Genomic DNA, 18449 nt, shown 5'->3' on the forward strand with positions numbered 1-18449 from the left:
TTGTTTCTGCCACGTGACCCTCCCACCCGGAAGATCATTCGGATTTCATGAAAAGTGAACCACAGATGTTTTCAAAAATATCTTTTAACTATTTCTATCAAAAATGTACTATTTATTTAGGGTTATATATCACTTAGTACTAATCCTAACGATATGCATGCCCATTTTCGGTAAGTAATTGAAGTGTAATTTTGCGGAGATATTAACCGAGAGGAGCCACATGCAATGTTGATTCACTTGTGTTTTGCCTTCATTTTCCATAGTAAATCATGGATTCGCCGGTAAAATGAAGATAGTTGAGGCGCCGAATACATTTGGGTTCGTCAATTTACTTGTTAATTTTACTTACTGAAATCATTTCAAATATCAGTAGTGTTTCAAGTTCGATTTTTAATGTTTTTCTGCTAAGGGTGAACAACAATTTTCTGGCTCAGGGAAACAGACTGCAACCTAAAGTGATTGCGTCGCCAGTGTCTGGTAAATTTCATGTCATTTTAGAACGCAATAATAACACCACTTTGATGAAAAATGACAATTTGTTATTTACACAAGGACCTGCTCACCTTGCTCATTTGGCTGGAAGGTGTTTTAGTCTTACAGAGTCTGTGTAAGTAGTTTTTAAAAACAGTTTATCAGTTGGAATTAGCTTTGACTTTTTATATCATATTTTTAGGTATAGATATGAATTGTGTCCATTTCACAACATCACCCAACATGAACAGTCATTCCGGTGGAACGCTTACAGTGGAATTCTGGGGTAAGAAGCTTATAGTTACCAGTGTGAATGTTCTAAAAAACTAAATATTTATCTTGCGTGTTCTTTTCAGGATCTGGCATGAATGGGAAATAGCAAACAATACTTTTACAGGCATGTGGATGAGAGATGGAGACACGTGTGGCACTAGAAATAGAGAAGCAAAGGTGAGTTTTGTTCACAAAAAGTTAGGAATATTGGGCATTTATTCATCTGTTTTTATGTCTTCAGGTAATTCTTGCCTGCAGCACCCAAAGTAAACTAGCTCAAGTCTCGGAGCCGAGCACTTGCTTGTACTCGCTTACATTTGAGACGCCGCTTGTTTGCCACCCACATTCTCTTTTAGGTAAAACGTGTTTTGACTTTATCATTTAGTTTATTTAAGAGGATTTTTTTTTTTTTTTTTAATTCTGCCTGCATGTTGTGTCGACAATATGGTAAATACCACTTGTCGAGTCGAAAATTGCACGTGAATTCCCCTTAAAGTCGATTTTTCTACTGGAAAACTGGGCTTTTATTACGATCCCCAAGTGTCCGAGATGATTGGACCTTTACTTTTCAAAATGGGGGAGCGTGAACAAGTGAAGTTTTTTAACACAAATACCGTATTGGCCCGAATATTAGATGGCCCTGATAATAAGACGACCCCCTCTTTTTCAAGACTCAAGTTTGTAAAAAGACTTTTTGAACACCGAATTTTTACACAGAAATTACAGTACATCTGAAACAAATGATTATAACAATATATTTGAGAGAAAAAGCATGTTATTTTGCCTCATTCAAATCTTAATATCTGAACATTTAAATATGTAAACTAAAGTGCAATCTCATTCGTAAATGAACGGCTTCTGGTTTTTGAAATGTAAATAAACCAATGTATTGTGATAAAACAACAAATTTGCAATAACTGCATTAAGCATCTAAGTGAAGTCTAACTGTAACTGTAGTCTTGAAAGAAATCTGAATAAGGAAAAACATTGCAATAAAATATGAAAACTGGTTAAACAAGAGTAGCTGAGCTCTTTCATGACAGAACATCGCTTTAATTGTATCTGGCGCCATCTAGCGTCGTGAATGGGTATAACGTCTAGACCGCGAATATAAGACGAATATAAGCAATCAATCTTATTTCATGCAAAAAAACACAGTCTTATATTCGGGCCAATACAGTAATAAAAATAATACATTTTATTCATAGGGAGATGTATTGTCAATTTCCATGTTTTTTGGATGCCCAATAACATAGTGTACACATTTATGAAACTCATATTTTTTAACAAGTGTTTGCTAAAATGTATTTATAAACAACAACTTACCGTTTGCCATTTTGATGTATTATTTTCCAGTAGATGTATTAAAACAGTTTAGCCTACGCAACAAACCATAATGGAGTCTGTGTCAGCTGTTTTTTTTTTTACTATGACAACAAAAGCACATGAACGATAAATGAGGTATGTTAAATGATCACAATGGGAGGTCGTCATACTCCAGTGAGAAACATTGAAACTGTTCAGACCACCCAGACTTCCATTCTCTGTGTCAAACAGCTGAACAGGACAGGTTAAAAAAAAAAAAAAAAAAAAAAAAAAAAAAAAAAAAAAAAACACACACACACACATGAACGGGATGTACTCGTAATTACCAATTAGCAATTAATAAGGATCCTCTTTTCCCACAGCATGTGAAGGCAACATTAATTTGTCCACTCACTTCACTAAAATTGCGGTTAGCCATGTAGCGCTAGTTTGTGAAGTCAATTTTGGTATTATTTATTTATTTATTTTTTAAAACTATTTTTAATTTGTAATTTTGAAATATACTGTAATAATTTCTTCTACCGTTTCTCTTTTCAAGTCTACCCCACGTTAAATGAGAAACTCCAAAAGGATTGGGACGAAGCAGAACAGGCTCGCTACGAAGGTCTTATCACTGAGCAAGTAAGTTGCTAACATCCGCATTTAGCATTTTCATTTCAAACCAGTGTTGTTATGGCTGCCCTTTTAATTTTTGTCTTTTGGACAAAAATACTTATTAGCCTTAGTCATATTTTAGTCCTTTTAAAACGTGTTCGCCTTGGTGTAGTTTTAGTCGACAAAATCTCCTACAAATGTTTCGTCTGTAAAATTCAAGTTTTAGTAAAAAAATTAAGAGGTTTCCAAAAATTTCGAATGAACATAGCCCAACGAGCACATATTGTACAATCCACAAGGACAACGCCAACTTCATGATGATAATACACTCAGCAAAAAAAGCAGAACATTATTTTCATTTAAGTCCTCCTAGAAGCCACAAACTGCCTGTAAATAAAAAAGTTGTCCGAGCGTTTAAGACAGGTTCTGCAACCTGTGGCTCCAGAGGCGCATGTGGCTCTTATTCTTTTGCTGTGGCTCTTCGTGACTTAACAGTGAACTTTTTCAGTGCTATTGACAATGTTAGACACCCAATCATCCGTCTGTCGTGAATTTCAGTAAGTTCATCACTAGTAGACATCCAGTCTATTTTAACTGGGAATGGGTTATGAGCTGTGGCGTTCCCCAGGGGTCAATATCAACACCCCTGCTGTTCATTCTGCATCAAAAAACATTGCTAAAATCAAAGAAAATGAAATGCATTGGACATCAATGGCAAGCACTGAGTAAATCACTGGTTCTTTGACATAGATAAAATAATTAGTTAAGAAATAAGCCAGATATAACTTAATTTTAACGTCATTGCATTGACTTTGATAAGTAGGTTGCCCCTACTAACATGGCCACCCTGAGGCCATGTTGGTCGGGGCGGTGAAAGGTCTTTTCATGCTTCTGCTATGAATTGAGTTTATCGCTTGAAGACGTCGAATCCATTTCAGGTCGATTGGACAGCTGTCACAGTCAACGGCAACTCTATGGGCAAACAATGAGTTGGCGAGTATTTGATTTGAATTTTAAGGGGCAGTTTACATGGCGACTCTGCGACACAAAGACGCAATGACTGAGTAGCGGAATGGCCTTGCGTGCATATGGTGTCTGCGAAGACGAGAAATTTTGAATCCTGCCTCCAAAGTGGAAGAATACGATTGCGGGGAATTGAGGGGGGGCTTGTTCCGCATGCATATCAAAGGCTCCCGCGGCGCGAGACCGTGCCGATAACGTCAGCACTCGTAAACGTCACATTGGGCGTGCACAGCGGTGCTACTAAACATTAAAAACAGCAAATATGGTGGAATGTCTGCTTTAATTTACTGTTTTAATAATATTTTTAAATTAAATATGTTGAATGTTTCCATTTGTATGCCTTTTTGAACAAAAGAAAAATGCTATTGCTTCGAGTGGGCAGGCTTATTTTTTTCCGGGCTGAGGAGGTTGGTAGGGTCAAAGAGCACTGCCCCCTAGGGCCTGGCATGAATACTACATCGTTTTCATGTTGAATTGCGACATTGTTCGAATGGAGACGGGCCCATATAAATGCAAATTTGAAATTTTTCGTATTCTTGGAGAGTCACCATATAAACGGCACCTAAATTTGAAGATAGTTCAGACCATAAGCAAACTATAGATAAAGTAAAAAAATGTTTTTTGTTGTTGCAGTTCATTAAAATGTTACATATCAAAGGGCTTTTGTGGCTCCTCGTATTTTTATTTTGGCGGGACATGGTCAAAATGGCTCTTTGAGTAAGGTTGCCGACCCCTTGTTTAAGAGGATGCTCGCAACGCTAAAGTTGATGCTAATGCTAACGCAGCACAGACCCTTTAAGGCTAAAGCAACTTTGCATATTCATTCTTGCCAAGATAATAAAACATAACTTTCCATGTGTTTCCAAACAAACAAGAAACATCAAGCATTGTGAACATATGAAAGAAAAACTCACATTTTCGTCTCGTTATCTCGTCAAATGAAAACTGGCGTTCGTCTCTGTATGTTTTAGTCTCTCAAGCCCCGTTTTTAGCTCGTCATTGTCACGTCATGAAAAAATTGTTCGCCAAGAAATATTTTTGTTATTGTCATTGTTGATGAAAACAAAATTTCAAACAAAATCTGAATGTTGCCTATGTTCTTTACAGGGATATAATAATCTTCTCAAGGATGTCTTCGAAGATGCCGGCTTCCTGAAGAGTCAAAAAGTGAATGAGAAACTGTCCAAAGTTGCATTGGAAGCACACGATTCTTTACAGAAATGTAATGAGGACGTCCAAAAACAGCACGAAGAGATTACGAGATTACAAGCACTGCTCACACTTCATAATATTCCTTTTGATACAAAACCAGGTGAAAATCTCACTTAAGAAAATCAAACATTATGGGAAAATTTTTGTTTTATACATTTTGTTTTGTTTGTTACAGATACGACAAAAGGTGCCAGAACAGCAACGGGGGTGCAACATTTACGCGGGGACGTCGGGCTTTTTGAGGTGGTCGATCAGAACTGAAAGGACTTTTTTTTTTGTTTTGTGTGTACAAATTGTGTGGACAATGAAATGGAATTCATGAAAAATAATTAAAAAAAAAAAATTCTAATACGGAAGCGTATTGAATTCACATGAAAAATTTTTAAAATGGGGGCTGTTTTTTTTAATCAAATTTTTTTTCAACTCTCCGTTTTTCTGACAAATTTATTTTTGGGGCTGTTTTTTGAAAAAATTTTTCAACCCTCCGTTTTTTTGAGTAATTTATTTTTGAGGTCGTTTTTTGAATTAATTTTTTTCCCCAACTTTGTTTTTCTGAGTAATTTATTTTTGGATTTGTTTTCTGAATTAATTTTTTTTCCCCAACTTTGTTTTTCAAAATAATTTATTTTGGGGGTTGTTTTTTAAATTAATTTGTTTTTTTTCCAACGTTGTTTTTCAAAATAATTTATTTTTGGGTTTGTTTTTTGAATTAATTTTTTTTCTTGGTAGCCATTAGCATTAGCCAAGCTCAGGAAAAAATATTTATTCGAAAAACGGCCATTTGAAGGTCTCGCGAGATGTGTCTTCCAGAATTGAACTTGCAGGATAGAGTTCGCGCAAGACTTCCAAGTGCTTGAATTTTGAATAAATATTTTTTTCCTTGGGAGGAAAAAAAACACACACAAAAAAAACCCCAAAAATAAATTATTTTGAAAAACAAAGTTGGAAAAAAATTAAATCAAAAAACCCAAAATTAAATTTTGAAAAACAAAATTGGAAAAAAAAAAAATTATTTTGAAAAACAAGGTTGGAAAAAAAACTAATTCAAAAAACAAACCCGAAAATAAATTATTTTGAAAAACAAAGTTGGGAAAAAAAAAAACAAAAAAAAATCAAAAAACAAACCCAAAAATAAATTACTCAGAAAAACGGAGGGTTGAAAAAAAAATGAATTAAAAAAAACAGCCCCCAAAATAGTCAGAAAAAAGGAGTTGAAAAAAATTTAAAAAACAGCCCCCATTTTTTAATTTTTCATGTGAATGCAATACGCTTCCGTACGTCTCCATTTGAGGAATTTTGTTAAATATGAGCATGTAAAAGTTGGAGCTGCGACATGTTGAAAAGGTACGTAAATATACAAAAAGGCTGCATTTTTGTGTGAATGTTTTCATAGAAAATACATGTGAAAAAAACTTTCCAAGATGTCTTCAATTTTGTTAATATTTTCAGTTAATTGGTTGAAGAAATTTTAGACTGCGAAACTGCTGCGAAAAAACATTTACGTGATTATGTGTGTCAGGATTAAGTACGTTAACTATTCATTGTCAGTAATGGTGATAGACGTCTATTCCATTTGGACTGGGAGAACTGGCAGCGATTAAGGCAATGCGTAACAGTCAGTTTTTAAAACCTTTGCATAACATGTTAGCGATAGATCGCAACACTTTAGCTGCCATTGACGACGATAGCTGTCCAATCCATTTTGACTGGGAGAGGCTGGCAGCGAATGATCGTTGCCAGATCTCCCTGTCAAAATGGATTGGACAATTCACTATCAATGAGTTAAATTTGTAAAAAAAAAAAAACAACAACAAACTTTTCAGGAGTAAAAATTAGATTTGTTTTGCCGTCAATGGTGGAGTTGCAAAGAGAAAAACTAGAAACTGTATTAATTTCCATGGGAAAGGAGTTATTAAACTGGTAAAATGGAAAGTTTAACTAAAAAGTCCATGCCTGCGATTAGGAGAGCATCTGTATGACTTCTCTTGCTCTGTGCGCCCTCTTCTGGACATCTCCGTCCTCAGGCGCTTGACCAGATTCTTGGACAAGAACCAGTGCTTTTTGTACTGTTGTCTCTCTGGACCCTCCGCGGAGTCCCTCCAGGTACTCCAGGAGGAGCAAGAACTTCTCGTCATGAATCTGAAAGTTATTTAGAGTGTTAGAGTGGATTCTTTTCATTGAACACGTGATGGGAGTTACCTGTTCCGAATCAAACATGTTTTGTAATAACCATGTCTGCCTAGTCTTCTGGAATTTCCACGTGGTTCGATCGTTAGCCCAGCTGTGAAAAATACAACTTTTGAGGGTGGTTCTTGATTTTATTATATAGCAGTGCTGTCATAATTCGTATACTAAAGTGATAAATTGTTTTTCGCGGTTAATGGTGACCAGAGCCCGCTGCAATAAGTGAAAAAAAACACAAAGTAGCCCCTGGCTGATTAGCCAATTACAACCTGAGGGAGAGGAAATTGTTTGTGGTGGCGACGGACGAGCTGACTTACCTGGTCACAGTGCAAAATACGGGAAGTACACGATGATAGAACTGCGGAAGCTAACCATCTTGGATTTGCAGATTGTGCAGGTAAATTAAAATTGTGAACAAAAAGATGTTAGATAAAAGCCTATTCCTTGGTATATCATACTAGTCGTCCGGAAAAAATTAGCATATTGTGATAAAGTTCATTTTCTGTAATGTACTGATAAACATTAGACTTTCATATATTTTAGTTTCATTACACACAAGTGAAGTAGTTCAAGCCTTTTATTGTTTTAATATGATTTTGGCAAAAAAAAGAAAACCAAAAATCCCTGTCTTAAAAAATTAGCATATTTCATCTGACCAATACAAAAACTGTTTTTTTTTCTTTAAATACAAAAAAAGTCAACCTTCAATTATATCAGCTATGCACTCAATACTTGGTCAGGAATCCTTTTGCAGAAATGACTGCTTCAATGTGGCGTGGCATGGAGGCAATCAGCCTGTGGCACTGCTGAGGTGTTATGTAAGCCCAGGATGCTTCGATACTGGCCTAAAGCTCATCCACAGTGTTGGATCTGGTGTCTCTCAACTTCCTCTTCACAATATCCCACAGATTCTCTATGGGGTTCAGGTCAGGAGAGTTGGCAGGCCAATTGAGCACAGTCAGTAAACCATTTACGAGTGGTTTTGGCACTGTGAGCAGGTGCCATGTCGTGCTGAAAAATGAAATCTTCATCTCCATAAAGCTTTTCAGCAGATGGAAGCATGAAGTGCTCCAAAATCTCCTGATAGTTAGCTGCATTGACCCTGCCCTTGATAAAACACAGTAGACCAACACCAGCAGCTGCAATGGCTTGAGCTTGATACAGTAGCAATTCAGTTTAATTGTATTACCTTATCAGCAATAAGTATCCTATAACGTCCTTGCATTTGTCATATTTCCATATTCCATTCAGCACAATACTTATTTGTCATGGAAATATTATTTCCTAACTGCCATACAAATTATATGTAATAAGACTAACCCTAATCCAACCACTGAGGCTGGTATCAATATTTGTACAAAGAAATTTTTCCAAAAATATTGAAGTTAAGATATTCTTTTAAAAATCACATCAGGATAACTGTATAAGGAAACAACTACAATGTTTTATTAAACTGTTGCAGTTTTAGGGAGGATTTCAAGGTTGGAATCCAACAAAGTCTGGTGACGGGAAGGTTGTCCTGATCTTATTAACCACACAGGCTGGTAGAGGAACCCTGCTCCTCTGCCCCAGGAACTCATACACCCAGCGTACAAACTGGCAATAAGCTGTGTACCGTTTCCAGCTGAAAGAAGAATAGAATGGGGTCATTCATTTCCCTTTCCAACAGAAAACCAGCACAGTAATGCAAACCATTATGTTACATTGTAATTTGTGAGACAATCTTATTTTGTAGCTTAAGTGACTGGGAATCAAAAATACAGTGGGGCAAATAAGTATTTAGTCAACCACTAATTGTGCAAGTTCTCCCACTTGAAAATATTAGAGAGGCCTGTAATTGTCAACATGGGTAAACCTCAACCATGAGAGACAGAATGTGGAAAAAAACAGAAAATCACATTGTTTGATTTTTAAAGAATTTATTTGCAAATCATGGTGGAAAATAAGTATTTGGTCAATACCAAAAGTTCATCTCAGTACTTTGTTATGTGCCCTTTATTGGCAATAACGGAGGCCAAACGTTTTCTGTAACTCTTCACAAGCTTTTCACACACTGTTGCTGGTATTTTGGCCCATTCCTCCATGCAGAGCTCCTCTAGAGCAGTGATGTTTTGGGGCTGTCGTTGGGCATCACGGACTTTCAACTCCCTCCACAGATTTTCTATGGGGTTGAGATCTGGAGACTGGCTAGGCCACTCCAGGACCTTGAAATGCTTCTTACGAAGCCACTCCTTTGTTGCCCTGGCTGTGTGTTTGGTATCATTGTCATGCTGAAAGACCCAGCCACGTCTCATCTTCAATGCCCTTGCTGATAGATTTTCACTCAAAATCTCTCGATACATGGCCCCATTCATTCTTTCCTTTACACAGGTCCCTTTGCAGAAAAACAGCCCCAAAGCATGATGTTTCCACCCCCATGCTTCACAGTGTGTATGGTTTTCTTTGGATGCAATTCAGTATTCTTTCTCCTCCAAACACGAGAACCTGTGTTTCTACCAAAAAGTTCTATTTTGTCTTCATCTGACCATAACACATTCTCCCAGTCTTCTGGATCATCCAAATGCTCTCTAGCGAACCGCACACGGGCCTGGACGTGTACTGGCTTCAGCGGGGGGACACGTCTGGCAGTGCAGGATTTGAGTCCCTGGCGGCGCATTGTGTTACTGATAGTAGCCTTTGTTACTGTGGTCCAAGCTCTCTGTAGGTCATTCACTAGGTCCCCCCGACCCCGCGTGGTTCTGGGATTTTTGCTCATCGTTCTTGTTATCATTTTGACGCCACGGGGTGAGATCTTGCATGGAGCCCCAGATCGAGGGAGATTATCAGTGGTCTTTTAAGTCTTCCATTTTCCAAAAATTGCTCCCACAGTTGATTTCTTTACACCAAACGAAGAGTTACAGAAAACGTTTGGCCTCCGTTATTGCCAACAAAGGGTACATAACAAAGTATTGAGATGAACTTTTGGTATTGACCAAATACTTATTTTCCACCATGATTTGCAAATGAATTCTTTAAAAATCCAACAATGTGATTTTCTGTTTTTTTCCCCACATTCTGTCTCTCATGGTTGAGGTTTACCCATGTTGACAATTACAGGCCTCTCTAATCGTTTGAAGTAGGAGAACTTGCACAATTGGTGGTTGACTAAATACTTATTTGCCCCACTGTAAGGTTGGTTTATGACACTGATTGGTGTAAATATATATGACACGTACTTGTTTCCTGATTGGTCCTCATAATTTTTCCTGTAGGCATTGTCTGTCTGAAGAATGTCCGTGTTCAGGCAGACAGGCTGAAATCCAGGGTGCTGGGTGATACACTGGACCCCAGCCCCCTCCATCTTCTCTCTGACTCGCTCCTGTTCACCACAGCAAACACACTCGTCCACGGTGGGCATCACTGCACAGTATCCACATGAACACCTTCAGGAGAAAAAAAAAACAAAACAATTTAAATGCGGAAAATGGCGAGAGTAGTGAAAGACTTCTTGTAAGAAAAATGTAAAAAATAATGTTCCCAGGTGTCCACATATAAAAAGAAAAAACTAATAACAATGAAAATGTCTTATTATATAAAATGAACAGATATATGTGAATAAAACAGAATATAACAAACAGTTTTAATTTTCGGCTACTCACCATGCAGTGTTGCCTAGTCTGTTCTGGTCATCCTGGGAGTTGGGCTCAGTGTCGTCTCTGTCGCTGTTTTCCGATTCGAAATCTTCCTTTTCTTGCAAATATGGCTCAGACCAAGGGCGTAGGTTTGCATAGGGACGGTAGGGACATGACACTACCAACTTTTCAGGATGCTAAAATTGTCCCCACCAACTTTTAAGCAACCTTATTTCCATTATGACTTCAGTTAAATAAGTCATTTAGATTGTCTTCCCATATGTTGTAAGGATAGAATTGACCCTACCGTTTTAAAGTGAATTGCTTTCATTAAGTTCAGGCTTACCCTGACCCCTTTTCACTTGCTGAATGTTACAGTCCAATTTTTCCCCCTCAAACGCACGTTTGATTGGCTGATGACTTGACCCCCCGCCCCACGCACACAGACGGAGTCACAGCCGTGAAAGAAAAACTGCATACGGCCTCCTCCGCCCCCTTCGAATGAGAGGGAATATTAGAAATTCTTTTCTGCCAGCAGCAGCCACTGCAAGTAATGTAAAAAGACGTCAATGTTGTGGAGGTGGTGAACACACCACTAATTTTGCTATTGAAAGTCTGAACTACATCCGAGTTAGCATAACATTAATCTGTGTGAACTTCTCGAACTCAAGTAGGAAGCTTTTTAAAACTAATGTTTGAATCCAATGGTGTAGCACCTGAACCAATACATATGCACAGCAAAAGTACACCTCCTTAAAACTAGTTAAATCCCCTTGTTTTCACTGTAAATCTACTAGAAATTAAGTGAAATGATCTGCCAGTGCTTCCAAGTAAATTTTACTCAGATTTCTTGAAATAAGAAAAATGGCAAGCTGAAAATAATCTTAACACACTTATTTTAGCAAAAAGTTAGTATATTTCATCTAAAAAAATCAGAAATGTTCTTAATTCAAGAAATTGTTCAAAACATTATTTGAAAGCATTTGATACTTGATTCTTTGATCATTTATCTCGATTTATGGTAAAAATCACCGAATTTTAGATGTACGGGCTTAATAAGAACAAATGCTTGTATTTACTTAAAGTAAATGGAATAATCTGACCCATTAATCTGTTAACTAGTATTGAACACTCAAAACAAGATGTAGAAAATTATTCAACTAAATTTAAGAAAAATGATCAGATTAAGATGTTATAAATTTGCAGTTTGAAAGTTAGTATAAGTCAAAACAGATTTATTTTGCATTGATCATACAGCTTACAAATTATTTAGGTTCATATTCGTGACAAATGTAGGCCTGACCCCAATTCACCACATCTGTTTGGTCTTGTTAATGTCCTTTCCCCCCAAAAAAGTGTACATGCAGGTTATGCCGTTATCGCGTCCCTACCAATTTTGAGACCAAACTTACGCCCTTGGCTCAAACCTACACTCACCGGCCACTTTATTATGTACACCTGTCCAACTGCTCGTTAACAATTTCTAATCAGCCAATCACATGGCGGCAACTCAGTGCATTTATGCATGTAGACATGGTGTAAGACAATCTCCTGCAGTTCAAAACGAGCATCAGTATGGGGAAGAAAGGTGATTTGAGTGACTTTGAACGTGGCATGGTTATGGTGCCAGAAGGGCTAGTCTGAGTATTTCAGAAACTGCTGGTCTACTGGGATTTTCACGCACAACCATCTCTAGGGTTTACAGAGAATGGTCCGAAAAAGAAAAAATATCCAGTGAGCGGCAGTTCTGTGGGCGGAAATGCCTTGTTGATGCCAGAGGTCAGAGGAGACTGGCCAGACTGGTTCGAGCTGATAGAAAGGCAACTGTGACTCAAATAACCACCCGTTACAACCAAGGTAGGCAGAAGAGCATCTCTGAACGCACAGAACGTCGAACTTTGAGGCAGATGGGCTACAGCAGCAGAAGACCACGCCGGGTGCCACTCCTTTCAGCTAAGAACAGGAAACTGAGGCTACAATTTGCTTGCCTGGCACGGCCAGACTGTTCTCCCTGTGTTTTTCCAAACACTGAGAGAATAGTCTGGGACCCAGCCCATTAATGGCCTCTCGAGCAAGTACAAAATCAATCGACAAATCAGATTTGTTTATTTGCGTGACGTATTCTTAACGAGCAACGTCACTCTTCCGCGTCGGAAGTCGTCACCACAACAACACAGATGGCGAACAGGAGAGCCGAGAATATGTTCCAATCCATGCTAAAATCAGTTTTAAATTGCCAAAAACACATTGAAACAAATCATTGACAACAGTCTGTCTCGCGCTAGCCATGTTGAATAAACTCCGCTCTCCACGTATGTTTACTTCCGCACCAAGTCCCTCGTCCCGCCCGTCACTGATTGGTCCACTCTGCTGTTTGTTTGCTGTGGCTTGCTCCGCCCTGGAAATTTTATTCGCTTAATTGTGGCCAGACTCAATAGCTGGAACAGCGGTGAGTCTGCAGCACCAGGCTAACAATTTGCACAAACTCATCGAAATTGGACAATAGAAGATTGGGAAAATGTTGCCTGGTCTGATGAGTCTCGATTTCTGCTGCGACATTCGGATGGTAGGGTCAGAATTTGGCGTCAACAACATGAAGGCATGGATCCATCCTGCCTTGTATCAACGGTTCAGTCTGGTGGTGGTGATGTAATGGTGTGGGGAATATTTTCTTGGCACTCTTTGGGCCCCTTGGTACCAATTGAGCATCGTTGGAACGCCACAGCCTACCTGAGTATTGTTGCTGACCATGTCCATCCCTTTATGACCACAATGTACCCAACCTTCGATGGCTACTTTCACCAGGATAATGCGCCATGTCATAAAGCTGGAATCATCTCAGACTGGTTTCTTGAACATGACAATGAGTTTACTGTACTCAAATGGCCTCCGCAGTCACCAGATCTCAATTCAATAGAGCATCTTTGGGATGTGGTGGAGTGGGAGATTCGCATCATGGATGTGCAGCCAACAAATCTGCACCAACTGTTTGATGCCAACATGTCAATATGGACCAAACTCTCTGATGAATGCTTCCAGCACCTTGTTGAATCTATGCCACGAAGAATTCAGGCAGTTCTGAAGGCAAAAGGGGGTCCAACCCGTTACTAGCATGGTGTACCTAATAAAGTGGCCGGTGAGTGTATAAGGCTGTATGTCACATACTTCCTTTAGATCGACAATAATGTTTGAAAAATCCACACTAGAACCATAATCGCTGGAAACAGTTTCCTCTTCCATTGGGCTCTATGCTAAAGCTGCCTGAAAGCCTGACCCCGCTGACGTCATCAGCAAGATGGCGATGCCAGAGGGCTATAATGGGAGGGGGGCCGAACGGCAGATTCAAAGACGCATTTCTCGTCATATGCGCTTTGCCAAATTGTTGTATGTAGTCGAATCGTCTCAAAATCTGATTTTAATTCCAATAATAATGCTATTTAAGATTTTTTTTTTGCTGTCACAGGCACTTTAAATATTTCTCAAAAACGGGAAAATTTATGATTTTTAAGTATAAAAAGGGAAACATTTAAATATAAAAAAATATATATATTTGTTTTCAAGTAATACATTTTTTAAAAATACGATATTCTCTGATTATCAGTAGTAGATGATTAATCAGTGATTAATCAACTATCAAAACAATCACATATGTTTTACCATGTGAGGTAATCCAAAGCCTGCTGTGACGCGGTGGGCCCACTGCTTTCTTCGCTTTTCCGTGAGGTCATCGCCGCTGCTTTCAGCTTCTTCTTCTCTTCTTTTTTCATCATCTTCTTCATTTTCCTCTCCAGTATCCGCCTCTCCTCTGGGCTTAAGTCATCGCTTCCCTCAGGTGGGTTGGAAATCTATCATGAGACGAGTAAAAAGACTCAAATCTATAATTATTTATATCTATACTTATTCTGCACTCACTAGGAGTGGGAACCTCTTGTTAACTCACGATATGACACGATTTGCGACACAAAGCTCACGATAACGATCTGAAGATACAACGATTATCGATACATTGGTCAGGCAATCATTCTAGGATATTCTACAAACAACGAATAAACAGAAAAACAAGCTTCTGCTGTGAATTGGAATGAGTATCACTAGTAGACGTCCAATCCATTTGAACTGGGAGGGTGGGAGCGTGAATGTTCATTCGCTGCCATCCCTCCCACTTCAAACGGATTGAACGTCTATGGCCGTCAGTGGCAGCCAATGCCAGGCAATGAGGTAATTTTGGGCCATTTAAGGTCATTTACCTCTTGATGTTTAGTTACTTCCTGTTGATTTTGGAATATTTTATGGGTCACTTCCTGTTTATTTTGAGTTACAAAACAGGAAGTGATCTGGGAATCACGCAAATGAATAGGCAGTGACTCAAACTCAACAGGAAATGACCTGTAAATGCCCTAAAATGAACCGCAAGTGACCTGTAAATGTCCTGAAAATTGGACAGAATGACTGAATGCTATGGTTTTGAATGAACGAACGTTCCCAGTCTAAATGGAATGGGCGTCGGGCGTCGTGCACCGTCAATGCACCCTTAGAGTTAACTGAGACACTTTTATGGTGGAATATCTTGGTGGCAACTTGTTGGTTCCTTTTTATTTTATTTTTTCGACATTGACACCTTTTTAACACGATATCTTGATTCTTGGCAGGAGCATGTCGATAACCTTTTGGGATACAAAGTATCATGATAAATCACCATTTCGATATTTTGTCACACCCCTAGTATTTAGTGTGTCTAGGGCTGCGGCTATCAAGTAATCGGATAAAACTTTTTTTTAGGTAAAGAGCAATTATAAATATACATGAGAAAAAAAAGACATTTCATCTTATATTGAACCATTTTCAGTCAATCAGTGTCTTTATTTTCGATGCACATTGTGGAAAACGGCCAACAATTGCATCTCAGATGTGACTAGAAAAAAAAAAAATCATTGCTTTCACTTTCAATTGAATTTCCATTTGTGTAAGTTTTAAGTTAGTCTAAACTGTAAGTCCTGATAGGATTTTGAGTTTTTACAGTGTTCAAAATAAATGTATGATACCTGCTGTATTGGAGCACATTAGGGACCAGTGCTACTTGGTGTTTTATCCAGCAATGACTACTGAGCTAAAACTGACAGTTAGCGGTTTTATTTTACAGCCCCATCACTTTACAGTGCTATGTTTTCACAGATTAAATAAAGCCTGTATGTAAGACACGTTAGCCACGCATCGATAGTGGTCATAATTAATAGAAACGTAGCCCTCCGCAGGGCTAACGTTACGTGATCGAGTGACATTATATTTATTAGCGCTGAGAAGTCTACTGCTTTAAGATGGCGGCTTTTTACTAATGCCGCCCAGACGTGGCCGAGTCTGTCATTTCGCATCTAGTTCTAAATACATACGATATCTATGAGACGCGTCAGACGCTACCTGCTACCACCGTAGCATCATACATGCGGGCGTAGTTTTTAGCAACGTCGGCTGCAGTAAGGTTTTTTATTTTTGTTTTTTATTGCTTCTTCCTCTACGCACGTGACGTCAGCGTGTTGTCCCACATTAAAAGTAGTCCGGGCAAAATGTGATGCTTAGAGCTGGCAAAATTAAACGATTCCTCGAGGTAGATAAAATTACTCGGATCAGTTTTTAAACTCGAGTTACTCGAGTTGCTCGAGTATTCGTTTCAGCTCTAAATGTGTCAAAACATTTATTCCTCTCTGGCAACTGTGTTGAGAAAGTGTGTGTGTATAATGTAAACATGATACGAGTCATACACACGTGCTTTTTATGGAAAATAATCCAATTATTTTGTTCTGATGATAATCATGTTAAGATGTGGCGTTACACTCACCTAAAGGACTACATTTATTTTAATCTTACTCAGAATTTTTTTTTTTAACTTCAACTTAAAATTATACTTATCTTCCAATTTGCTAGTATGTTTTGAAAAATAAAAATCCTGTTGAAAAGTTTTTTTTAACCCAGATATCTCAAAATAACACATTTTACAGCTGTAATTGCAAAAGTATGGTACTATGAAACCATGATATTTTTGCTTAAGGTTATCATACCGTCAGAATCTCTTACCGGCACATGCCTAGGTAGTACCCACCTCTGATTTTGGGTGACTAAACAATAAGTGACTCAAACTCAACAGGAAGTGACCTGTAAATGCCCTAAAATGAATAGAAAGTGAACTGTAAATGCTCGAAAATCAGATAGACTGGCTGCGAAAGCTCTGGTTTGGAATGAATTCTCCCTCCCAGTCTAAATGGATTGGGCATCTAGCGCCGTCAATGGCAGCCAATGACTGAATACAGACACTATTCCAGTGGAAGATTTTGGTAGGAACTTATTGGACCTTTTGTTAATACAGCGACACCTTTTTAAAACGATATCTATTATTGGCTGGATAATATCGATAACCTTTAGGGATACAAAGTATCAAGATATACCACCATTTCGGTATTTAGCATCCTGTCCTTGTTTTTTTTAAGTTGAAAAAAGTCAATGTATTGTTCAAATTTCAGAAAATATGCATCCTGTTGACTTATACAATAAAAAAAAAAAAAAATTGCTAATATTCTGTATGTGACTGAGTTTCCTGAACTGAAAGTTTACCCCCAAAAAAACCCCAGTTCCTGTTGCATCGCACTCTGTCAAGCCATTTCCTGTATTTACCACAAAGCAGACTAAACTTTATGCAACGTGCAGCACTCTTGTGGTGATTTATTTTTCTTCAAGACGACACACTTCAAATGTTTCTAATTTCTACTGGAAAAAGTAGAGCGACTAAACCCCAAAATACGTCACTGCAGACTGTTTAAAAAAAACAAAATTGGACCCTCAGGGGAAGCCAAACAAGGGAGCCAGTATGCTCTCTGATTTAACGGTTTTCAGTCTGCAAGGTGAAAGGAAGAAAAAAAAAAAGGAGGGGCGGAAAATTTTCTGATCACATGACCGCAAAGTCACTCTGCAAGTATGCTGGCGGGATTTTGCCCGCAGAAGTCGAACCGATTTCGCCTCGCGAAAAGACGCGTCGTCGCTTCTGACGGACTTGAACGGGAGTCGTCGAGATAAGAACGGGAGACAAGTGAGCGACGACGACGAGTAGGGTGGGAAAAAAATGGTAAGTGGAAACATGTGTTGCAACATAGCAGATGGAGGTGGTAATTTAAAAAAAAATATTAATAAATACTTATTGTGTGCCAGTAAGAGGAAAAAAATAAGTAATCAATACTTTTGATAGGTTAAGTGCTCATATGAAAAATTCCCAAAATGCTCTGTAAAGCCTTATCAGGGCAATCTTTTAACTGATTGGCTGCCGTGATAGACAAAATATCATCTGGTGATATATCGCGATCCTTTATGTCACGATCCGAGTATCGATCCTTTAGATCAGTGGTTCTTAACCTTGCTAAAGGTACCGAACCCCACAAGTTTCACATGTGGATTCACCGAACCCTTCGGAATTATGTAATAAAGCAATTATCTAAATTCAAAACCGATATATCTAGGCTACCAAGCTAATAATTTAACCAATTACCCTTCAAAATTCTTCTCAATTTGACAGGATGTTCTAAAAAAATTTGAGACCATGCTGCTCACTGATCTGTTGTATTCCTTCATACCAAGTGCAAGTCAAACTTCCAGATCAGTCACATCAGAATGATCAGATTGATCAAAATTCCAGATCAAGGACTAGCAGCCCAAAGAAATAGATTAAACCTGTAAATTAGGAGCAAACCAGTCCAAAACCTTGTTTAAAATGCC

General features: G+C 38.4%; 3 protein-coding genes across 5 annotated transcripts in view; 2 read left to right on the top strand and 1 right to left on the bottom strand.

Moving 5' to 3' along the window:
• On the top strand, window positions 1–5795 carry gnptg (N-acetylglucosamine-1-phosphate transferase subunit gamma). Its single transcript, XM_057826855.1, has 10 exons — window positions 1–170; window positions 264–318; window positions 410–477; window positions 553–607; window positions 674–757; window positions 828–921; window positions 986–1100; window positions 2609–2691; window positions 4795–4999; window positions 5075–5795. Exons 1-10 carry the CDS (start codon window positions 104–106, stop codon window positions 5158–5160), a joined length of 912 nt encoding a protein of 303 aa, XP_057682838.1. The 5' UTR covers window positions 1–103; the 3' UTR covers window positions 5161–5795.
• LOC130909905 (uncharacterized protein C7orf50 homolog) overlaps window positions 1920–18449 on the bottom strand; it is a 26923-nt gene continuing 10393 nt past the window's right edge. Inside the window, exons 7-10 of one of the 3 annotated variants that reach the window (XM_057826851.1) lie at window positions 14352–14539; window positions 7099–7180; window positions 6853–7038; window positions 1920–4839 (exon numbers count right to left, since the gene is read on the bottom strand). In XM_057826851.1, coding sequence (XP_057682834.1) covers window positions 6859–7038; window positions 7099–7180; window positions 14352–14539 — 450 coding nt within the window. In that variant the 3' untranslated portion in view covers window positions 1920–4839; window positions 6853–6858. Of the gene's footprint in view, window positions 7039–7098; window positions 7181–7202; window positions 8708–10298; window positions 10506–14351; window positions 14540–18449 lie in introns of those variants that run through there. The other 2 variants (XM_057826850.1, XM_057826849.1) reach the window with 2 other exon arrangements.
• Window positions 17375–18449, top strand: part of LOC130909906 (uncharacterized) — a 5852-nt gene continuing 4777 nt past the window's right edge. The window contains exon 1 of the mRNA XM_057826852.1: window positions 17375–17805. Coding sequence (XP_057682835.1) covers window positions 17803–17805 — 3 coding nt within the window. The 5' untranslated portion in view covers window positions 17375–17802. The remainder of the gene's footprint in view (window positions 17806–18449) is intronic.

Source organism: Corythoichthys intestinalis, chromosome 21 (assembly GCF_030265065.1).
Source record: "Corythoichthys intestinalis isolate RoL2023-P3 chromosome 21, ASM3026506v1, whole genome shotgun sequence".
NCBI lineage: Eukaryota > Metazoa > Chordata > Actinopteri > Syngnathiformes > Syngnathidae > Corythoichthys > Corythoichthys intestinalis.